General features: G+C 42.1%; 1 protein-coding gene across 1 annotated transcript; it reads left to right on the top strand.

Annotated features, from left to right (window-relative positions):
* Nucleotides 1-10788: 10788 nt before the first annotated feature.
* On the top strand, nt 10789-17471 carry LOC129852921 (eukaryotic translation initiation factor 4 gamma 2-like; the record flags this gene model as incomplete). The annotated part of the gene is made up of 20 exons (XM_055918519.1): nt 10789-10862; nt 11029-11094; nt 11177-11302; nt 11560-11662; nt 11770-11901; nt 12046-12112; nt 12198-12349; nt 12432-12542; nt 12622-12804; nt 12896-13031; nt 13126-13289; nt 13399-13494; nt 13612-13740; nt 13841-13945; nt 14055-14270; nt 14373-14631; nt 14735-14939; nt 15042-15250; nt 15354-15475; nt 16143-17471. Coding segments are annotated over 20 exons (2721 nt in total), but the record flags the coding sequence as incomplete, so codon positions are not given.
* Nucleotides 17472-18344: the final 873 nt, after the last annotated feature.

Here is an 18344-nt window from a genome sequence, read left to right on the forward strand (position 1 = left end):
GTATTTGATAAATCTCCTGAAAGCCCACTGTAAATTCAGCCTTTGCTGGGTGTTGAACATCTCTGAGCTGACAGGCTTGACACTTCATTCATAACGAGCAACATAGGAACTGAGTGTAACTTTCTATGGACTTTTCCAAAATGATGGAGACACCCAGAATCATCTTTGAGCTGTTCTTCACTTGAACTGTTCTTCACTTGAACTGAAAATTGGTGCCATCACACACAAGCATTTCATTTCAATTCTCTACTGTGTGTGCCTGCATTCTTCATGCCTCAGACAATGCCTCACCAAGCCTCGACAGCCCTTTTTAAATCTTCGTCCAAGGCCACCTATTGAAAACCCCAGCATAACTCTCTCCAGTGAGGATGTCCCAGACTTCATTGTGGATTTTAAATTCAGATAAACATATTTACTTGGTCTGTGCTCAAACATTTGTAAATGTTTTCACATCGCATGTTAAACACAAAGCACATACGATAGTGAGTGTAGCGAGAAAGCATTTATTGAAATAGTGTGCTATGAACAGCTGTACTGCTCTCAACAAGAAGAGCATATGCATTTCTATTCCGAAACACGAAAAACGGTCAGGATAAACCCTGAGAACGTCACTGCTGCATGACTGCAGTATTCATTTGAATATGAATAATCTGAATATGACTAAAAATCACGCATCACACACAATCAAAATAAAGTACAGTACAGTATGTTCAGTCAGTGAGTGAGACTGCTTCCAGTCTCAGTATTCCACACACGGCTGCAAGCCCTCTCTCGATCAATACCTAGAGTTTAGGGTCTGTCATAAGATTCAGTCCACAGCTAATATCCATCAAACACCACTTGATGGCCAAGTATTGAGTTCTGGTGGACAGAGATGGTGGACACATTTCTCTTCATGTCAGCATCTCTATAAGTTCTAAAGACAATGAAGTCCATCTTAACATTGAAAGGGAATCAAGAAAACAGTACTGCAAATCTACCAATCTAGCCTATAACACATGACTGACTGTATTACGACCACATTCTATGTTTAAATGTTTTACAATGAAATACTCCTTACCCTGTGTCTTTTCTCTTCTTTGGCCAGCTGGCCCAGGTGGCTTGGCCGGTTTAGATAGGCCAGTCCTTTAATCAGGCTTTAATTCATAGTGTGTATCAGATTGGGAGATAAAGCCCCCACATCGCTCAGTCCTGACAGGACACCTCCCTGCATGCCAAAGTCATGACGGCCATTTGTCTCACTAAGCCTGAGGGATTTGGTTGGGAATATTATACAGTGACATAACAGTGGCTCATTTGAGTAGGGTCAAGGTTTTTGTCTGTCTGTAAACTTTCTTGCCACTCCTGGGTATCAGGACTACAGATAAACTAAAAGTACCTTGCTCTTTACCCATGAAATGATTACACGAGCACTCTCATTATGATTTGATTGAAATTAATCAATATTATGCAACATTTGGAGCTCCGTTTTTCGTTCCAACACAGCTGGGAATCAACCATTCACATCAGCTGGCTTTACAGTGTTTCTAATTCTTGGATACAGTCAACTATACATAAACAGAAAATGTTGTTTGCTTATTACTCACAGATCATGGATCATTTCAGAATTTGCAGCGATTCCCTCTGAAATATGATGACAACCTCAAGGGCTATTGAACCTAAATATTGGGAGAAGTGAGTTTTTCACAGATTAATAACTTTAGGGGGATGTAAGTGTAGTGAGACTGGGGTAAGATGGGTCACTCTGTCCGGTGGTTGACAGGCCATTACTGTCGAGGCTGGACCTCCATCTCTCAGAGTGCAGCTTGTCAGTGAGTCTGCCTATCAGTCATCAACCAGTGTGCCTCTCTCTTCAAAAGCGGTACCATACTGCAACACTCAAACACTCCATCCCCAATGAACCACACTGGGGTATCATTAGTTCACTTTACACTAGGATTTAATCAGACCGTTTGTTTCGTCACTTGACTAAACAACTAGTAAAAAACGGACAATTCTATAAATAGGTGATCTACTTAGTCACTCAAAGAGTTAGGCTGGATTCCTGGCACATCATGCAGCTTGTTATGAACACTCTGTGTGCATGTGAGGTAGAGAAGAGAAACTAGCAGAGGCTCCAAATTATAAAGAGCTCGTCACTACCATCTACTGGTCATTTGTAATAGAGCAAGTAAATAATATGAGTCCTTCACAGAAATATTGAGTACTGATAGCCTATCAGAAATATTGAGTACTGATAGCCTATCAGAAATATTGAGTACTGATAGCCTATCAGAAATATTGAGTACTGATAGCCTAACATTCTAACAGACATAGAAGCTCAGATAAATATTACTACAGGTAAGATTTGATGTTACCTATCATTTATGATTCATAAATATTTCTACATTTCTAAACTCACCTTTGCTATGCTTATGCTGTATTCTTCATTGGAGATATGCATTGAATAGACTTCCATTTGTCTTTCTTTTTTCTCTATCCCATTTATATTTGGTGAATGTTGCTAGGACATTTGCATTTGTGAGATTCCTATCATATTGCTAGTCAGGATTCATGTATGAAGGTCTAAGGCACTGCATCTCAGTGCTTGAGGCATCAACACAGACACCCTGGTTCGAATCTAGGCTGTATCACAACCGGCCGTGATTGGGAGTCCCATAGGGCGGCGCATAACTGGCCCAGCGTCGTCCAGTTTTGTAAATAAGAATTTGTTCTTAACTGACTTGCCTAGTTAAATAAAGGTTAAATGAACTATCATGAATAACTTGTTTAAATTGGGGGTATTGCAATGATAGTCTATAATGTTAAAACATAAATACACTGTATGATCACATACATCACCCTTTAGGGTCCAAAACTGTCAGGCAGCAATGTGTGAGTGAAATTACTAGAGCTACTAAGTGCTGGGCCCTGGCCTTCCTGCATGGGGCGTATTGCAATGAGAGTCTATAATGTGAAAATATAAATACACTGTAGGATCATTTAAGTCTCCCATTAGGGTCCAAAACCGTCAAGGCAGCAATGTGTGAGGGAAATTATTAGAGCTGCTAAGTGCTGAGCACTTTTCTATTCAACCTTTATTTAACTAGGCAAGTCCGTATAATGTGGGAGGTTGCATATGAAACTGAAATGACAACGCACTAGGAAAAGTCACAGATAGTAATATATTTGATGATACGTAAGCACTGTTAAAATGACAAATGCATATAAAAGAGGGCAGCAAGGCAGTTCTCGTACTGTAAATCGCTACTGTATATTGAAGACCCCAAACTAAAACCTGCTGCTACTCACACACATTAGCATAGGCACTGGCGCACACAAACACTACATACATAGGGCCTACTGTAAACTCGCTTACAACAAGCTCATACAAATGGCCTTCTGATGGCATTACTTTGGGCCTTATTAGTAGCAGTGGGCGCTGAAAGCCAGAAAGCTGGTCTATTTCTCTGTGATTAATGATTTAAGAAAGCCTTACAGTCACACAGCTGCCTGTAGAAATGTGAGGGAAAGTCTATACCTCCACAATGAGAGATAAAGAAAAGGATTTGAGTGGGTAATAAGAACTGACCATGAACCAGCCAGCTTCCACATTGACAAAGGAATCTCGAGTCTGTTGACCATAGAATTTGAAAGGTACTCTAAGTGTTCATGTGATGTTGATTGGTCATTGTCTTGAATAAATAAAAAAAAATGAAGTACAAGAATTCCTTCAAAATAGCATTAGCTCACAATGCTCATGTAATCTGATGACAAAAAACTGTAACTGTAATCAGTTACGTTACCACCAAAAATGTTGTAGTCAGATTACAGATACTTTTGAAAAACTAAATTATTACTTATTGGATTACTTTTAAATTCAGAAAGGATGTTTTCAGCAAAGTAAAAACATTATGACACCTTTCTGTTTTCTTAATGGCTGTAACGACTCCCACCGAAGGTGGCTCCCCTTCCTGTTCGGGTGGTGCTCGGAGGTCGTCGTCACCGGCCTACTAGCTGCTACTGACTTTTCCTCCCCCTCCCTTTTTGTTGATTATTGACACCTGTTTGTGGTTAGGGTAATTTGTGGGGCTTTATTACCCAGCAGCCCGGCCTGCTGGGTGTGCGGGATTGTTGTGTGTACAGTCTGTACATGTTTGTGTGTCAGGATACGTGTTCGTTGGTTTATGTTTATTTCGTGTTTCTCACTTTGCTTGTGGTGAAGCATTTGGTTTAGAGGAGCGTCGTGTGTTCACCCGTGTGGGGAATTAAATTTGGAACGCTACTCTGAACTCTGTCTCCTGCGTTTGACTCTTTGCATCCACGACACCCAGGGCATTACAATGGCATTCAATTCAGCATTGAAAACAGATGCAAGTTTAAGTTTGTCCCACCTGAGCAAGTCTGACCACAAGTCAGAGACCAATATGATCACAAACCAAATGTGTTTGACGGATCCTTTTTGTCTTCTTCTAATGCCTCTTAAGGGGAAAGTAATCCAAAAGATAATATTACTGATTTTGGGTAATCCAAAAGTTACCTTATTGATTACAATTTTGGACAGGTAACTAGTAACTATAACAGATTACATTTAGAAAGTAACCTACCCAACCTTGATGACAATATTGTGCTTCCATTGAGGGATCTATCAAGACTGGAGATAATGGGCTTTTCATCAGAGAGGGAAATAGAAAAACTTGGCAGATGTCAAGCAAGTCTGTCAGCGTGGATATAATTCATAGACAATCTCTGATTAAACTGATTTCATTTCCCCAGAGCCTCCAGGTACTGTGTCAAGGTTTTCTGGTCCAACATACATTTCAGAATTCTTTTTTAAATTGTACCTTTATTTAACTAGGCAAGTCATTTAAGAACAAATGTTTATTTACAATGACAGTCTACAATGCTTTGTTTAAGGGCAGAACAACATATTTTTACCTTGTCAGCTCAGAGATTCAATCCAGCAACCTTTTGGTTACTTTCCCAACGGTCTACCCACTAGGCTACCTGCAGCCCCATACTTAATACACTGCTCAAAAAAATAAAGGGAACACTTAAACAACACAATGCAACTCCAAGTCAATCACACTTCTGTGAAATCAAACTGTCCACTTAGGAAGCAACACTGATTGCAATAAATTTCACATGCTGTTGTGCAAATGGAATAGACAAAAGGTGGAAATTGTAGGCAATTAGCAAGACACCCCCAAAAAAGGAGTGATTCTGCAGGTGGTGATCACAGACCACTTCTCAGTTCCTATGCTTCCTGGCTGATGTTTTGGTCACTTTTGAATGCTGGCGGTGCTCTCACTCTAGTGGTAGCATGAGACGGAGTCTACAACCCACACAAGTGGCTCAGGTAGTGCAGTTCATCCAGGATGGCACATCAATGCGAGCTGTGGCAAGAAGGTTTGCTGTGTCTGTCAGCGTAGTGTCCAGAGCATGGAGGCGCTACAAGGAGACAGGCTAGTACATCAGGAGACGTGGGGGAGGCCGTAGGAGGGCAACAACCCAGCAGCAGGACCGCTACCTCCGCCTTTGTGTAAGGAGGTGCACTGCCAGCGCCCTGAAAAATGACCTCCAGCAAGCCACAAATGTGCATGTGTCTGCTCAAACGGTCAGAAACAGACTCCATGAGGGTGGTATGAGGGCCCGACGTCCACAGGTGGGGGTTGTGCTTACAGCCCAACACCGTGCAGGACGTTTGGCATTTGCCAGAGAACACCAAGATTGGCAAATTCGCCACTGGCGCCCTATGCTCTTCACAGATGAAAGCACATGAGCACATGTGACAGACGTGACAGAGTCTGGAGACGCCGTGGAGAACGTTCTGCTGCCTGCAACATCCTCCAGCATGACCGGTTTGGCGATGGGTCAGTCATGGTGTGGGGTGGCATTTCTTTGTGGGGCCGCACAGCCCTCCATGTGCTCGCCAGAGGTAGCCTGACTGCCAATAGGTACCGAGATGAGATCCTCAGACCCCTTGTGAGACCATATGCTGACACATGCACATTTGTGGCCTGCTGGAGGTCATTTTGCAGGGCTCTGGCAGTGCACCTCCTTGCACAAAGGCGATGGTAGCGGCCCTGCTGCTGGGTTGTTGCCCTCCTACGGCCTCCTCCACGTCTCCTGATGTACTGGCCTGTCTCCTGGTAGCGCCTCCATGCTCTGGACACTACGCTGACAGACACAGCAAACCTTTTTGCCACAGCTCGCATTGATGTGCCATCCTGGATGAACTGCACTACCTGAGCCACTTGTGTGGGTTGTAGACTCCGTCTCATGCTACCACTAGAGTGAGAGCACCGCCAGCATTCAAAAGTGACCAAAACATCAGCCAGGAAGCATAGGAACTGAGAAGTGGTCTGTGATCACCACCTGCAGAATCACTCCTTTTTTGGGGGTGTCTTGCTAATTGCCTACAATTTCCACCTTTTGTCTATTCCATTTGCACAACAGCATGTGAAATTTAATGCAATCAGTGTTGCTTCCTAAGTGGACAGTTTGATTTCACAGAAGTGTGATTGACTTGGAGTTAAATTGTGTTGTTTAAGTGTTCCCTTTATTTTTTTGAGCAGTGTACTTGATGTTATTACTTCAATAGACATGCTCGTTTAGCAGAATATACAGTTGAAGTTGGAAGTTTACATATACATAGGTTGGAGTCATTAAAACTCATTTTTCAACCACTCCACAAATTCCTTGTTAACAAACTATAGTTTTGGCAAGTCGGTTAGGACATTTACTTTGTGCATGACACAAGTAATTTTTCCAACAATTGTTTACAGACATATTATTTCACTTATAATTCACTGTATCACAATTCCAGTGGGTCAGAAGTTTACATACACTAAGTTGACTGTGCCTTAAAACAGCTTGAAAAATTCCATAAAATGATGTAATGGCTTTAGAAGCTTCTGATAGGCTAATTGACATCATTTGAATCAATTGGAGGTGTACCTGTGGATGTATTTCAAGGCCCACCTTCAAACTCAGTGCCTCTTTGCTTGACATCATGGGAAAACCAAAAGAAATCAGCCAAGACCTCAGAAAAAACATTGTAGACCTCCACAAGTCTGGTTCATCCTTGGGAGCAATTTCCAAACACCTGAAGGTACCACATTCATCTGTACAAACAATAGTACGCAAGTATAAACACCACGCAGCCATCATACCGCTCAGGAAGGAGACGCGTTCTGTCTCCTAGAGATTAACGTACTTTGGTGCGAAAAGTGCAAGTCAATCCCAGAACAACAGCAAAGGACCATGTTAACATGCTGGAGGAAACCGGTACAAAGTATCAATATCCACAGTAAAACGAGTCCTATATCGACATAACCTGAAAGGCCGCTCAGTAAGGAAGAAGCCACTGCTCCAAACGAGCCATAAAAAAAGCCAGACTATGGTTTGCAACTGCACATAGGGACAAAGATCGTACTTTTTGGAGAAATGTCCTCTGGTCTGATGAAACAAAAACAGAACTGTTTGGCCATAATGACCATCATTATGTATGGAGGAAAAACGGGGAGGCTTGCAAGCCGAAGAACCCCATCCCAAGCGTGAAGCACGGGGGTGGCAGCATCATGTTATGGGGGTGCTTTGCTGCAGGAGGGACTGGTGCACTTCACAAAATAGATGGCATCATGAGAAGGGAAATGATGTGGATATATTGAAGCAACATCTCAAGACATCCGTCAGGAAGTTAAAGCTTGGTCGCAAATGGATAATGACCCCAAGCATACTTCCAAAGTTGTGGCAAAATGGCTTAAGGACAGCAAAGTCAAGGTTTTGGAGTGGCCATCACAAAGCCCTGACCTCAATCCTATAGAAAATTTGTTGACAGAACAGAAAAAGTGTGTGCGAGCAAGGAGGCCTACAAACCTGACTCAGTTACACCAGCTCTGTCAGGAGGAATGGGACAAAATTCACCCAACTTATTGTGGGAAGCTTGTGGAAGGCTACTTGAAACGTTTGACCCAAGTTAAACAATTTAAAGGCAATGCTACCAAATACTAATTGGGTGTATGTAAACTTCTGACCCACTGGGAATGTGATGAAAAAAATACATCTGAAATAAATAATTCTCTCTACTATTATTCTGACATTTCACATTCTTAAAATAAAGTTGTGATCCTAACTGACCTAAGACAGGGAATTTTTACGAGGATTAAATGTCAGGAATTGTGAAAAACTGAGTTTAAATGTATTTGGCAAAGGTGTATGTAAACTTCCGACTTCAACTGTATGTAGTAAAAACAGCTTCCTGTACAATGTTAATGGTTGCCAGTAAGCATAGGAAAACTTAAATGTATCTATCAGTGTCTGTGTATTCCATCCTGGCATTTCCTAATGTCTACTATGGCAGACAATGGGCTGGGCTGATGACACACTACAAGAGAGACCGACAGGTACAGACTGGCAGAATGGAATGTGTCTAGCCTTGAGTCATGCCGGCCTCAAGAACCTCTTCTTCCAAACGGAAATATACTTGGGAGAAACACAATGCTCACTTCCTTGATAATTCAACCTTTATTTAGGGCTATGCTCCATCTCACTGGGCACACACTGGTTGAATCAACATTGTTTCAATGTCATTTCAATGAAATTACATGCAACCAAGGTGAAATGGCCGTTGAATTGACGTCTATGCCCAGTTGTTTAGAAAACAGTGCTTACATATAGTGCTTAAAGTTCTAACCGACCATGATGTAATCTAGTAAACCTTGACAAACACAAAACAGTACATAAAACCAATAGACACATAGACAAGAGAAAGATTGATTAAAGTTTCAGCTGCTGGTGGAGGGTTTTGAGGTACAACCAGTGAATAAGTCAGGATCTGTATTGTATGTATGGTGTGGGTGGTAGAAAAAGATACCTGAGCACTGGTAGCCATTTACCAGAGGCATGAGGATCTGACTTAACATGACCTTATGAGCATTTTGATCAAAAGTGTCAACAAGCAATAGTGTCACAAAAAGCAAGTTCCAGGAACTTCTTTCAGCAACATAGTCTGGCCATCATCTCAGTTCATCATGACCATGTGAAATCTCAGAGCAGAACGTTCTGTACACTACACTGAACTGTAAATCAAATAGTGTTAATGTTTTGAAATCTCTGAATGAGAATACTGAAAGTCAGGACAATCGTAAAATAGCCCACTGAATCAAGTTTAATCCCTAAGAACTCACAACAATAGGCTACATGAAACCAGTATTCTCTTTCACTTTATCAGAGATGTGTCAGTGAGCCTCCTATACCTAAACATACTGCCTGGAGGCACCGGACCCCCAGTCAATCAATGTACTGTACTGGCAAATGACCACATTGTCTGGGTCCACATCCTGTGCACTTTGGCTCTCTGATAATCGTGCCAATGAGACACATACTACCCATGGCTTTACAGAAACTGGAAAAGAGGGGTTTTACCATAGGAGAACACCACATATGTTTTTTTGTATCCAGATATGCAACTAATAATGATATAAAAACATAAACTCACATTTACAATAGCTCAGGCACAAATATATAGAATGGAAAAAACAGACAGTAACCTCTGATATAACGGATAAAAAAGAATTAGATAAAAGGCTTTATAACAATTGAGAGATAATGCAGTTTATGCATTCAGTCCAGGAATAGAACACATACATACATCTTGCGTTTATTTCCCCCAGTAAACTGACGTTACATTTTTTATTTAGGGATTTTTTTTTAAATATGTAGGGGCGCTTGGAGAGGGGGGTGTTTGATTCTGTTTTATGTGTGATACAAAGGCTGGCAGTCCCATCAACGCATGACGTAGATTACAGTCAGCGTTCTTCTCACCGGTGCGAGGTCTGGTCCTGGAACGCACTGCTTTTTATTTCAGTATTTCCAGTTAATTAATCACGACCAAACAGGGTCCTTCCTTCTTTCTTTTTTATTTCTCACATTTGGAACCACACAAACTACAAAACTGACGTTCCTTCGGTGAAGGTATGATCGTTAAATCTAGTCATTGTTTAACTTTAGGTTTGGCTAGCTGGCCGTTTAACTGTTGTAAAATGGCGTCCGATTGTTAGCCTAGTTAGCTTTCCGATGTGGCGTTTCCTGCGTATGCTAACTGGATAGCAGTCTATAACCTAACTAGCAGTTTAACACGACACATTAGCAGAAAATTGAGTCTTGCCATTGGTAAAATACTACTAATATTAAGCGCTTGCCACAGAACCGGCATATTGTTATTTTCATTTAACTGTTAATGATGACAGCTAACGTTAGCCAATAAGCTTTGTAAATGTTGATATCGTATCACAAGACCGCTGACAATAATGATGTTGAAATGTTGAAAGTGACTGCTTACTAACTAGTTAGCCAGCTAACGTAGCTAACTAGTCCACCTCAACCAACAGGCAGAGAGGAAATGATGAGCTAGTTACCGGTAACATTAATTATCTAGCTTGTTAGCTAACGTAATTATTAGTAAATTGATACCAAAACAGTGATCAATTTATTGATCAAAACAGACATGGATGGCTAAACATGCCATGGATTCGGAATCTCAGCATTACAACGTCCTTGCCATGTTGTTTAGTTAGTTAAATGAGTCAAACGGGCTACTACAGTAACGTTAGTTAGCTAACGTTAGCTACTATGCATTTACAACAAAGGATGTGTAACGTTAGCTGCGAGTGAAACTAGCTAGCTAACTCTGAGCTTTAGCAGGAAGTGTATGCCATGCGTCAATGTATTAATCTACTTTGTACTCTAAAAGGCTTTTCTTTCTAAAGGTCGCTTTTGCCTACCCCCACCCTTTGAATATTAATATTTTCGGGAATTCATCGTTGTCAAGCCGCCAAAGTGGAGAGTGTGATTGCTGAAGGGGGTGCTTCTCGTTTCAGGTAAGATTGTAACTTATTTCAGTCTAAATGCAATTTAGTCCTCATAGGTCGTTGTTTCACTTCCTACTGATATCCCTCATAGTGTAGAATAGATTATAGCTTTAATAGTCCTAGCTATGTTCTTTTGTTCACGTTATTCTGCAAGTAAATCATATTTGTTCCACAGTGCTTCTTCGGGTGGGGGAGGAGGTAGGGGTGCCTCTCAGTACCATCCCAAGACTGTCGGCAACAGGTACTATTCAAGCCATTTTACTAAAACTAAATGTTACTCCAAACAATCTTACTTCAGATGTCACTAATGCTGTTAATTGCAGCGAGTTCCTGGGGAAAGCCCCAGGATCTAGCGTTCAGAGATGGGTTCCTTCACGAAGCACTAGACGAGATGCCAATGCCTCCAACGAAAAAGAACGACATGATGCAATCTTCAGGAAAGTGAGAGGGTATGTATCCCCTAATAAATTGTGGCTACACAAATTAGATTCAAATAAAAATGTAATCTTGTAGGCTGTTTGCCAACTTGAATCTGGTTGCTTCCCATTGCTTTTTTTTTTTTTAAATCCATCAGAAATGACAGAAATGACTTTCAAGTCAGCTGATTTCAGTGAATGTGTGTTAGTGGTGCTGTTTTCTAAAACCAGATAATGCCTTGTCTTCAGAATGCAGTATTTTTCATGTTTCCTATTCTTTCTATCCTCAGCATACTTAATAAACTGACCCCTGAGAAGTTTGACAAGCTATGCCTTGAGCTCCTGAATGTGGGCGTAGATTCAAAACTCGTCCTAAAAGGAGTGATCTTGCTGGTAATTTAAAATCTATTAGCATTCAATTCTGTGTGCATTAATGTTTATTATTGATTGAGTGGAAAATGGCTATATTGTTAAGTGTGCGGTCACCCCATTTCAAACAGATTGTTGACAAAGCCCTCGAAGAGCCCAAGTATAGCTCGCTTTATGCTCAGCTATGTCTGCGCTTGGCAGAGGACGCACCGAACTTTGACGGCCCATCGCCAGAGATCCAAACGTCACAAAAACAAAGCACCGTAAGCATCGTTGTCATCCTCATCACAGATTGATTACTACCATTATAGACAATGGTATCATGGGGGTTTAAACAACATTGATGAATCCCGTTTTGGTGTTTTTTCCCTTCTAATCTTTTCATTTCGCAACAATGTGTGTTGCAGACATTCAGGAGACTTTTGATTTCTAAGCTTCAAGATGAATTTGAGAACCGTGCCAAAAATGTTGAAAGTGAGTGAACATTTGAAAAATGTGTATATTTTCTGTGCCCTGTGTGGTTGATTGTGTTAACCTTTGCTCTTTTCTATTCCCTCAGTCTATGACAAACATGACAACCCTCTTACCTCTGAGGAAGAGGAGCAGCATGCCATTGCCAAGTTTAAGATGCTGGGCAATATCAAATTCATTGGGGAACTTGGCAAACTTGATCTTATCCATGAATCTATCCTTCATAAGTGCATCAAAACAGTAAGTTGAATATATAAGAACTGTTTTTACATTGTTAAACCATTTGAAATGCATGTTAACAATTCTTTTGTCTTTATTTCAGCTTTTGGAAAAGAAGAAGAGAGTCCAACTTAAGGATATGGGGGAAGATTTGGAGTGCCTCTGTCAGATAATGAGAACAGTGGGGCCTAGACTCGATCATGAAAAGGCTAGGGTAAGCATATACTCGAGTCATTTTATTTACTATCTTAATATTTTCCATTTGGGCGTGGCTAATTTTGTTTCTCTTGCAGTCTTTAATGGATCAGTACTTTGGCCGTATGAAATCCTTAATGAACAACAAGGACTTGCCGGCAAGGATTCGTTTCCTGGTGCAGGATTCAGTGGAGTTGCGAGAGAACAATTGGGTGGCTCGCAAAGCTTTTATCGATAATGGGCCGAAGACGATTAACCAGATTCGTCAGGAAGCAGTAAAAGTTAGTTAACCATTCTTTATTAAGTGCAGCTAAATCTTATGAATCTGTATTGCCACGGCTTGTCTTAATACACGTTTGCTTTGTCTTGCAGGATTTGGGTGTTTTTATTCCACCAATGGCCCAGGGAATGAGGACTGACTTCTTTTTGGAGGGGCCCTTCATGCCTAGGATGAAACTTGACAGGGAAACTCTTGGAGGGTTGGCGGATATGTTTGGACAGATGCCAGGTAAATCCATGACTGACTCTCTTGAGTAGTTTGAGTTTTGCTGTCCATCTCGAGTCCTGCTGTCCAACGTTTAACATGTGTGTCCTGGCACTAGGGAGTGGGATCGGCACAGGTCCTGGAGTGATTCAGGACCGGTATTCGCCCACCATGGGCCGTCACCGCACCAACCCACTCTTCAACGGCCACAGTGGGCACACAGCCCCTGCTACCCAGTCTCAGTTTGAGATGGGAGGCAAGCCCTTCATCAAAACTAACCAGGTGAAAGTTGCACCCTTTACTAAAAGCAGTAGCTTTTTAGTATTCTTTAACTGCTCAAATCTTGATGGATATGGCATTGCATCCAAAGTAATTTCAAATATTTTCTCAGGGGCAGAATCAAATTTTCCAGAACCAGCAACAGCAGGCTCAGTCTAAGGACATGGCACCGCGTTTCATCAAGAAAGGATCGCTCAACGCTGATGAGGTACAACACCTGGTAGATACCCACTCTTTTAAACCACCGTTTGCACAGGCAATAAGCCAAAACACTTTAATGCAAGAGATGAGAACGATGCATAATACCCTCTATTCTCCTTCTTAGATCAGTCTAAGGCCGGCACAGTCATTCCTTCTCAATACAAACCAAGTGCCAAAGTTGCAGCCACAGATACCAACAATGATTCCTCCAAGTGCTCAACCTCCACACACTCAAACACCACCACTGGGACAGGTAAAGACAAACATGCATACTGCTTTTTTTATATTATTAAGCTGGAGATGATGCTTATCTAAAGTCTGTGCCCACTCTAAACGGTCTTATCATTCCTCAGCCTCCTCTGCTTGGTCTGAAAACCAACCCTCCTCCAATTCAGGAAAAACCTCCAAAGACCACCAAGAAACCGCCTCCTGCAAAGGAAGAGTTGCTTAAGATGACCGTATGTTCCACTTTACTATCTCAGGCACTCCCTCAAGTTATACTTTTTGCCCCATAGAGAGAAAAAAAAGTGAAACTTAACAATCTTTGTCCATATTATATCTTATCAGGAGACCATAGTGACCGATTACCTGAACAGCAAAAACATTGATGAAGCTGTGAACTGTGTAAGAGAGATGAAGGCTCCCAAACACTTCCTGCCTGAGATGTTGAGCAAGATCGTGATCTGTTCTCTTGACTGCCCAGACGAAGACAAGGAGCATGCCAGCACCTTGATCCACACACTCCGCACAGAGGGCCTTGTTACCGGGGAGAGCTTCATGCGGGTCAGTCTTCCAGTCATGGCAAAGAGCTTTTGTTGTAAGATATCAAAGGTTCTACTGTTCAGTGAATTTACTCACCACATGCCTTTGTGTACTTTTTTACAGGCTTTCCTCAGTGTTCTGGACCAGTGTCCCAAGATCGAAGTGGACGTTCCTCTGGTGAAGTCCTACCTGGCCCAGTTTGCGGCTCGAGCCATCATCGCAGACCTGGTGAGCATGGATGAGCTGGCCCACCCTCTGGAGAATGGCACCCACTTTCCCCTCTTCCTGCTTTGTCTGCAACAGACTGCCAAGCTGAAGGATCGAGAGTGGCTCACTGATCTATTCCAGCAAAGCAAGGTCAACATGCAGAAGATGCTGCCTGGTATGTTAACATCTCCTAAACACTTATCCTAGAAAGTTATCAAGTTTTCACATTTGAACATGATTGTTGTGATTTTGACATTTGCCAAAACTCACATCTGCAGAAATCGACCAAAACAAAGATCGCATGCTAGAGATCTTGGAGGGCAAAGGCCTGAGCTTCTTATTCCCACTAATGAAGCTGGAAAAGGAACTGCTGAAGCAGATCAAAGCAGACCCCTCTCCCCAGTCCATCTACAAGTGGATCAAGGACAACATCTCCCCTAAGCTCCACACTGACAAGGGCTTCGTCAACATCCTCATGACCAGGTATGGGGAAAGGGCTAATGCCCACATTGCAGAGTTCTGTGGTTATGCATCTTGAAATGACTTATGTTAAGACTGTCTGAATTCTGCTCTTCCCCCCTCCAGTTTCTTGCAGTACATTGCCCAAGAGATAAATGCCAGTGAGGAAGAAGACCAGTTATCAGCCCCCACTAAAGAACAGCTGGACCAGGAGAAGCAGCTGCTGCTGGCCTTCAAGCCAGTGATGCAGAAGTTCCTGCATGATCACCAGGACCTGCAAGTCAGTGCCCTCTATGCACTGCAGGTCCACTGCAACGCTAAAGCTTTCCCTAAAGGTACGTACAGGTCACAGGGTCAAATTATTGCTATGCAAACACATTTGCCTAAGGGTTTTTGTTCAAACAGTTTTTTTTTTAAATACAGATTTTTGTTGTCTAGGCATGTTACTGCGCTATTTTGTCCACTTCTACGATATGGAAATCATTGAAGAAGAAGCCTTCCTTGCATGGAAAGAAGACATAACTCAAGAGTTTCCTGGAAAGGGAAAAGCATTATTCCAGGTAATTTGATTTCTTTCTTTTTTTTCTTTTTTTTTCAATTTCTTTGTATCCCCTTTTCTCCCCAATTTTCGTGGTATCCAATCGCTAGTAATTACTATCTTGTCACATCGCTACAACTCCCGTACGGGCTCGGGAGAGACGAAGGTCGAAAGCCATGCGTCCTCCGAGGCACAACCCAACCAAGCCGCACTGCTTCTTTAACACAGCGCGCCTCCAACCCGGAAGCCAGCCACACCAATGTGTCGGAGGAAACACCGTGCACCAGGCCCCTTTGGTTAGCGCGCACAGCCCGCCACAGGAGCCCGCCACAGGAGTCGCTGGAGCGCGATGAGACAAGGAAATCCCTACCGGGCAAACCCTCCCTATCCCGGACGACGCTAGCCCAATTGTGCGTCGCCCCACGGACCTCCCGGTCGCGGCCGGCTGCGACAGAGCCTGGGGGCGAACCCGGAGACTCTGGTGGCGCAGTTAGCACTGCGATGTAGTGCCTTAGACCACTGCCCCACCCGGGAGGCCCGTAATTTGATTTCTACTCCCAGACAATTTGTATTGCAACTCACACCATTGCAGGTGCATAATAAACTGGCTTTTTTTATTAGACCAGAAATGTATTACCCATGTCTGTGGTGTATCTCTGTCTTGGGCTCATGGTATGTTCCCTGTGAAGGTGAACCAGTGGCTGACCTGGCTGGAGACTGCTGAGGAAGAGGAGTCTGAGGAGGAAGCTGACTGAAGATCCAGCCAAAAGCCTTATGGTGCAAAAATGCTATTGATACTGTTTTTTTGTTCCCATCTCCCCTGTCCCAATATGATATGCATACCTAACCATTGCAACACTTCATTCCGCTATCAAGTTTTTGGCCATGTTAAGCCAATGCATGTTTATTTATTTTTTTGGCTCTTTTCTAGCGCTTAAGCGTAATAATGGTTGACCATCTGTTTTTAAGAGCCCCTTTTAAGATCAATGGTGTTAGCTGCTTTGAATCTAGACCTTTGTTATTCTTCAAGACAATTGCAAGGGCCTTGTTCCTCCTGCTGAATTCTATGCTTTTTTTGTTTGTTAACCAATTAGCAACACTGTAGAGATGCACTTTGCTCAACGTCATACATGAGTCGTTGCAATATTCACTCATCCCTTGATTGTTACAAAGAATCCTCAACTGTTATCATTGGTTACCATAACATTTAATGGTTTTATTTGCTTGTGTTTCTACCTCCTCCATTATGGGCTTCATGTGCTGGGTTTGAATTACATAATGTCTCCATTTCAAATGTAAACACTTAGTCTGGACTAATGCACACGTCTGTAATAAAAAACAAATGGTTTTACTTGCACAATAATATCGTGATTGTAAGAATTCAAATTCAGACCTTTTTTTTAAGTGCTTTGGTGGATGGATGTATGTCACATCACCTGGGAGATGAAATTATGCGGCCTTGTTAATTTATCAACCCTCGTTGCTGTGTAACCCCCCCCCCCCCCCCCCTTCTGTATCTGTCAAACATTGTGATACTTGAATTCTGATTTCTTTACAGGGAACTACCAAACAATGGGTGAGTTGGTTTTGCATGGCTCGGTGCCCAATGGAATGGTCTAAAAATGTGCAAATTACCCACCCGGGGCATTGGGCCATGGAAAACCAACTCACACTTGGTCTGTTCTCATGCAACAATTTTCAAACTACACAGAAGTGCAACATGTTTTATTGGTGAATAAAGTTAACATGAGAAATTATTTAGATTTTGTTACACTTTCTCTGCCCCCCTCGTGTGAAAATTTTAAGCCTGTTTGCCATAATGTCTGATCCAGATATTTATTGATTGTTTTTATCATGATTAAAAAAATAATCTCAACTTATGATCTGATGAAATCATGCAGTATACATCTGTACTGTACAACTTTCTATAAGTGTTACTGTAAGGTTCTGTAAGTGCTAAGAATGTTATTGTGTACCACTATTGCTTAACTTTCAAATAAAGTTAAACGCTGAGTTCACTTAGACTTGTCCTGTGTAATATTTAATCAAGATTCAGGCATGTAAATGTGAGCCCAAGAGCAGCAACATGGCCATTTAATATGGTTTATAACATCCTGCACCTACTGTATTGGTGCATGGTTGCTATGTATAACTCCCCAGTGACCAAGGCAAGCTCTCAAACACTTCCTCTGTTTCTTGGTAGGCCTCTGAGGAATGGCCAACAATTACAGAAATTCCTGTTACCATGGAAGTTAACTTTGTTTAGATTTTGAAGGAATTCTTGCCTTAATATAGCACATTGTCACACCATTATTTATTGGTCCATTCCCATACTGAAAGGTTTTATTGCAATGGACTGATCCTTTTGGAGAACATGTCAAAGGTCATCAGTGCCCACACGTGGTATGCATCTTGTAAGAAATTATGGTTAGAGAGAAACGTACTTTCTTATTGAAGTAGGTTGCAAAGGACAGTGACGGCATAAAGTGAGTGGTTTGAGCTCTGAATGCTGATTGGCCGACAGATGTATATCAGATCGTATACCACGGGTATGACAAAACATTTATTTTAACTGCTCTAATTACATTGGTATCCAGTCTATAATAGCAATAAGGGACCTCTGGGGTTTATGGTATATGGTCAATATACCACAGCCAAGGGCTGTATCCAGGCACTCTGCGTTGCATCAGTGCTTAGCCGTGGTATATTGGCTATATACCACACCCACTCGGCCCGTATTGCTTAAATATAGTACTGTAGAAATGTTGCACGTCAGTAAGTGGTTGCAAGGGGAAGATGAGGCCCATTAGTAGCAGTTGTACAGCGTGTCCACAGCTAAATAAGGCAATGGATCAGTGTATTTAGTAGGCTGGGAGTATTCACCAGAATTG

This window comes from Salvelinus fontinalis, chromosome 4 (genome assembly GCF_029448725.1).
Source record: "Salvelinus fontinalis isolate EN_2023a chromosome 4, ASM2944872v1, whole genome shotgun sequence".
Lineage (NCBI taxonomy): Eukaryota > Metazoa > Chordata > Actinopteri > Salmoniformes > Salmonidae > Salvelinus > Salvelinus fontinalis.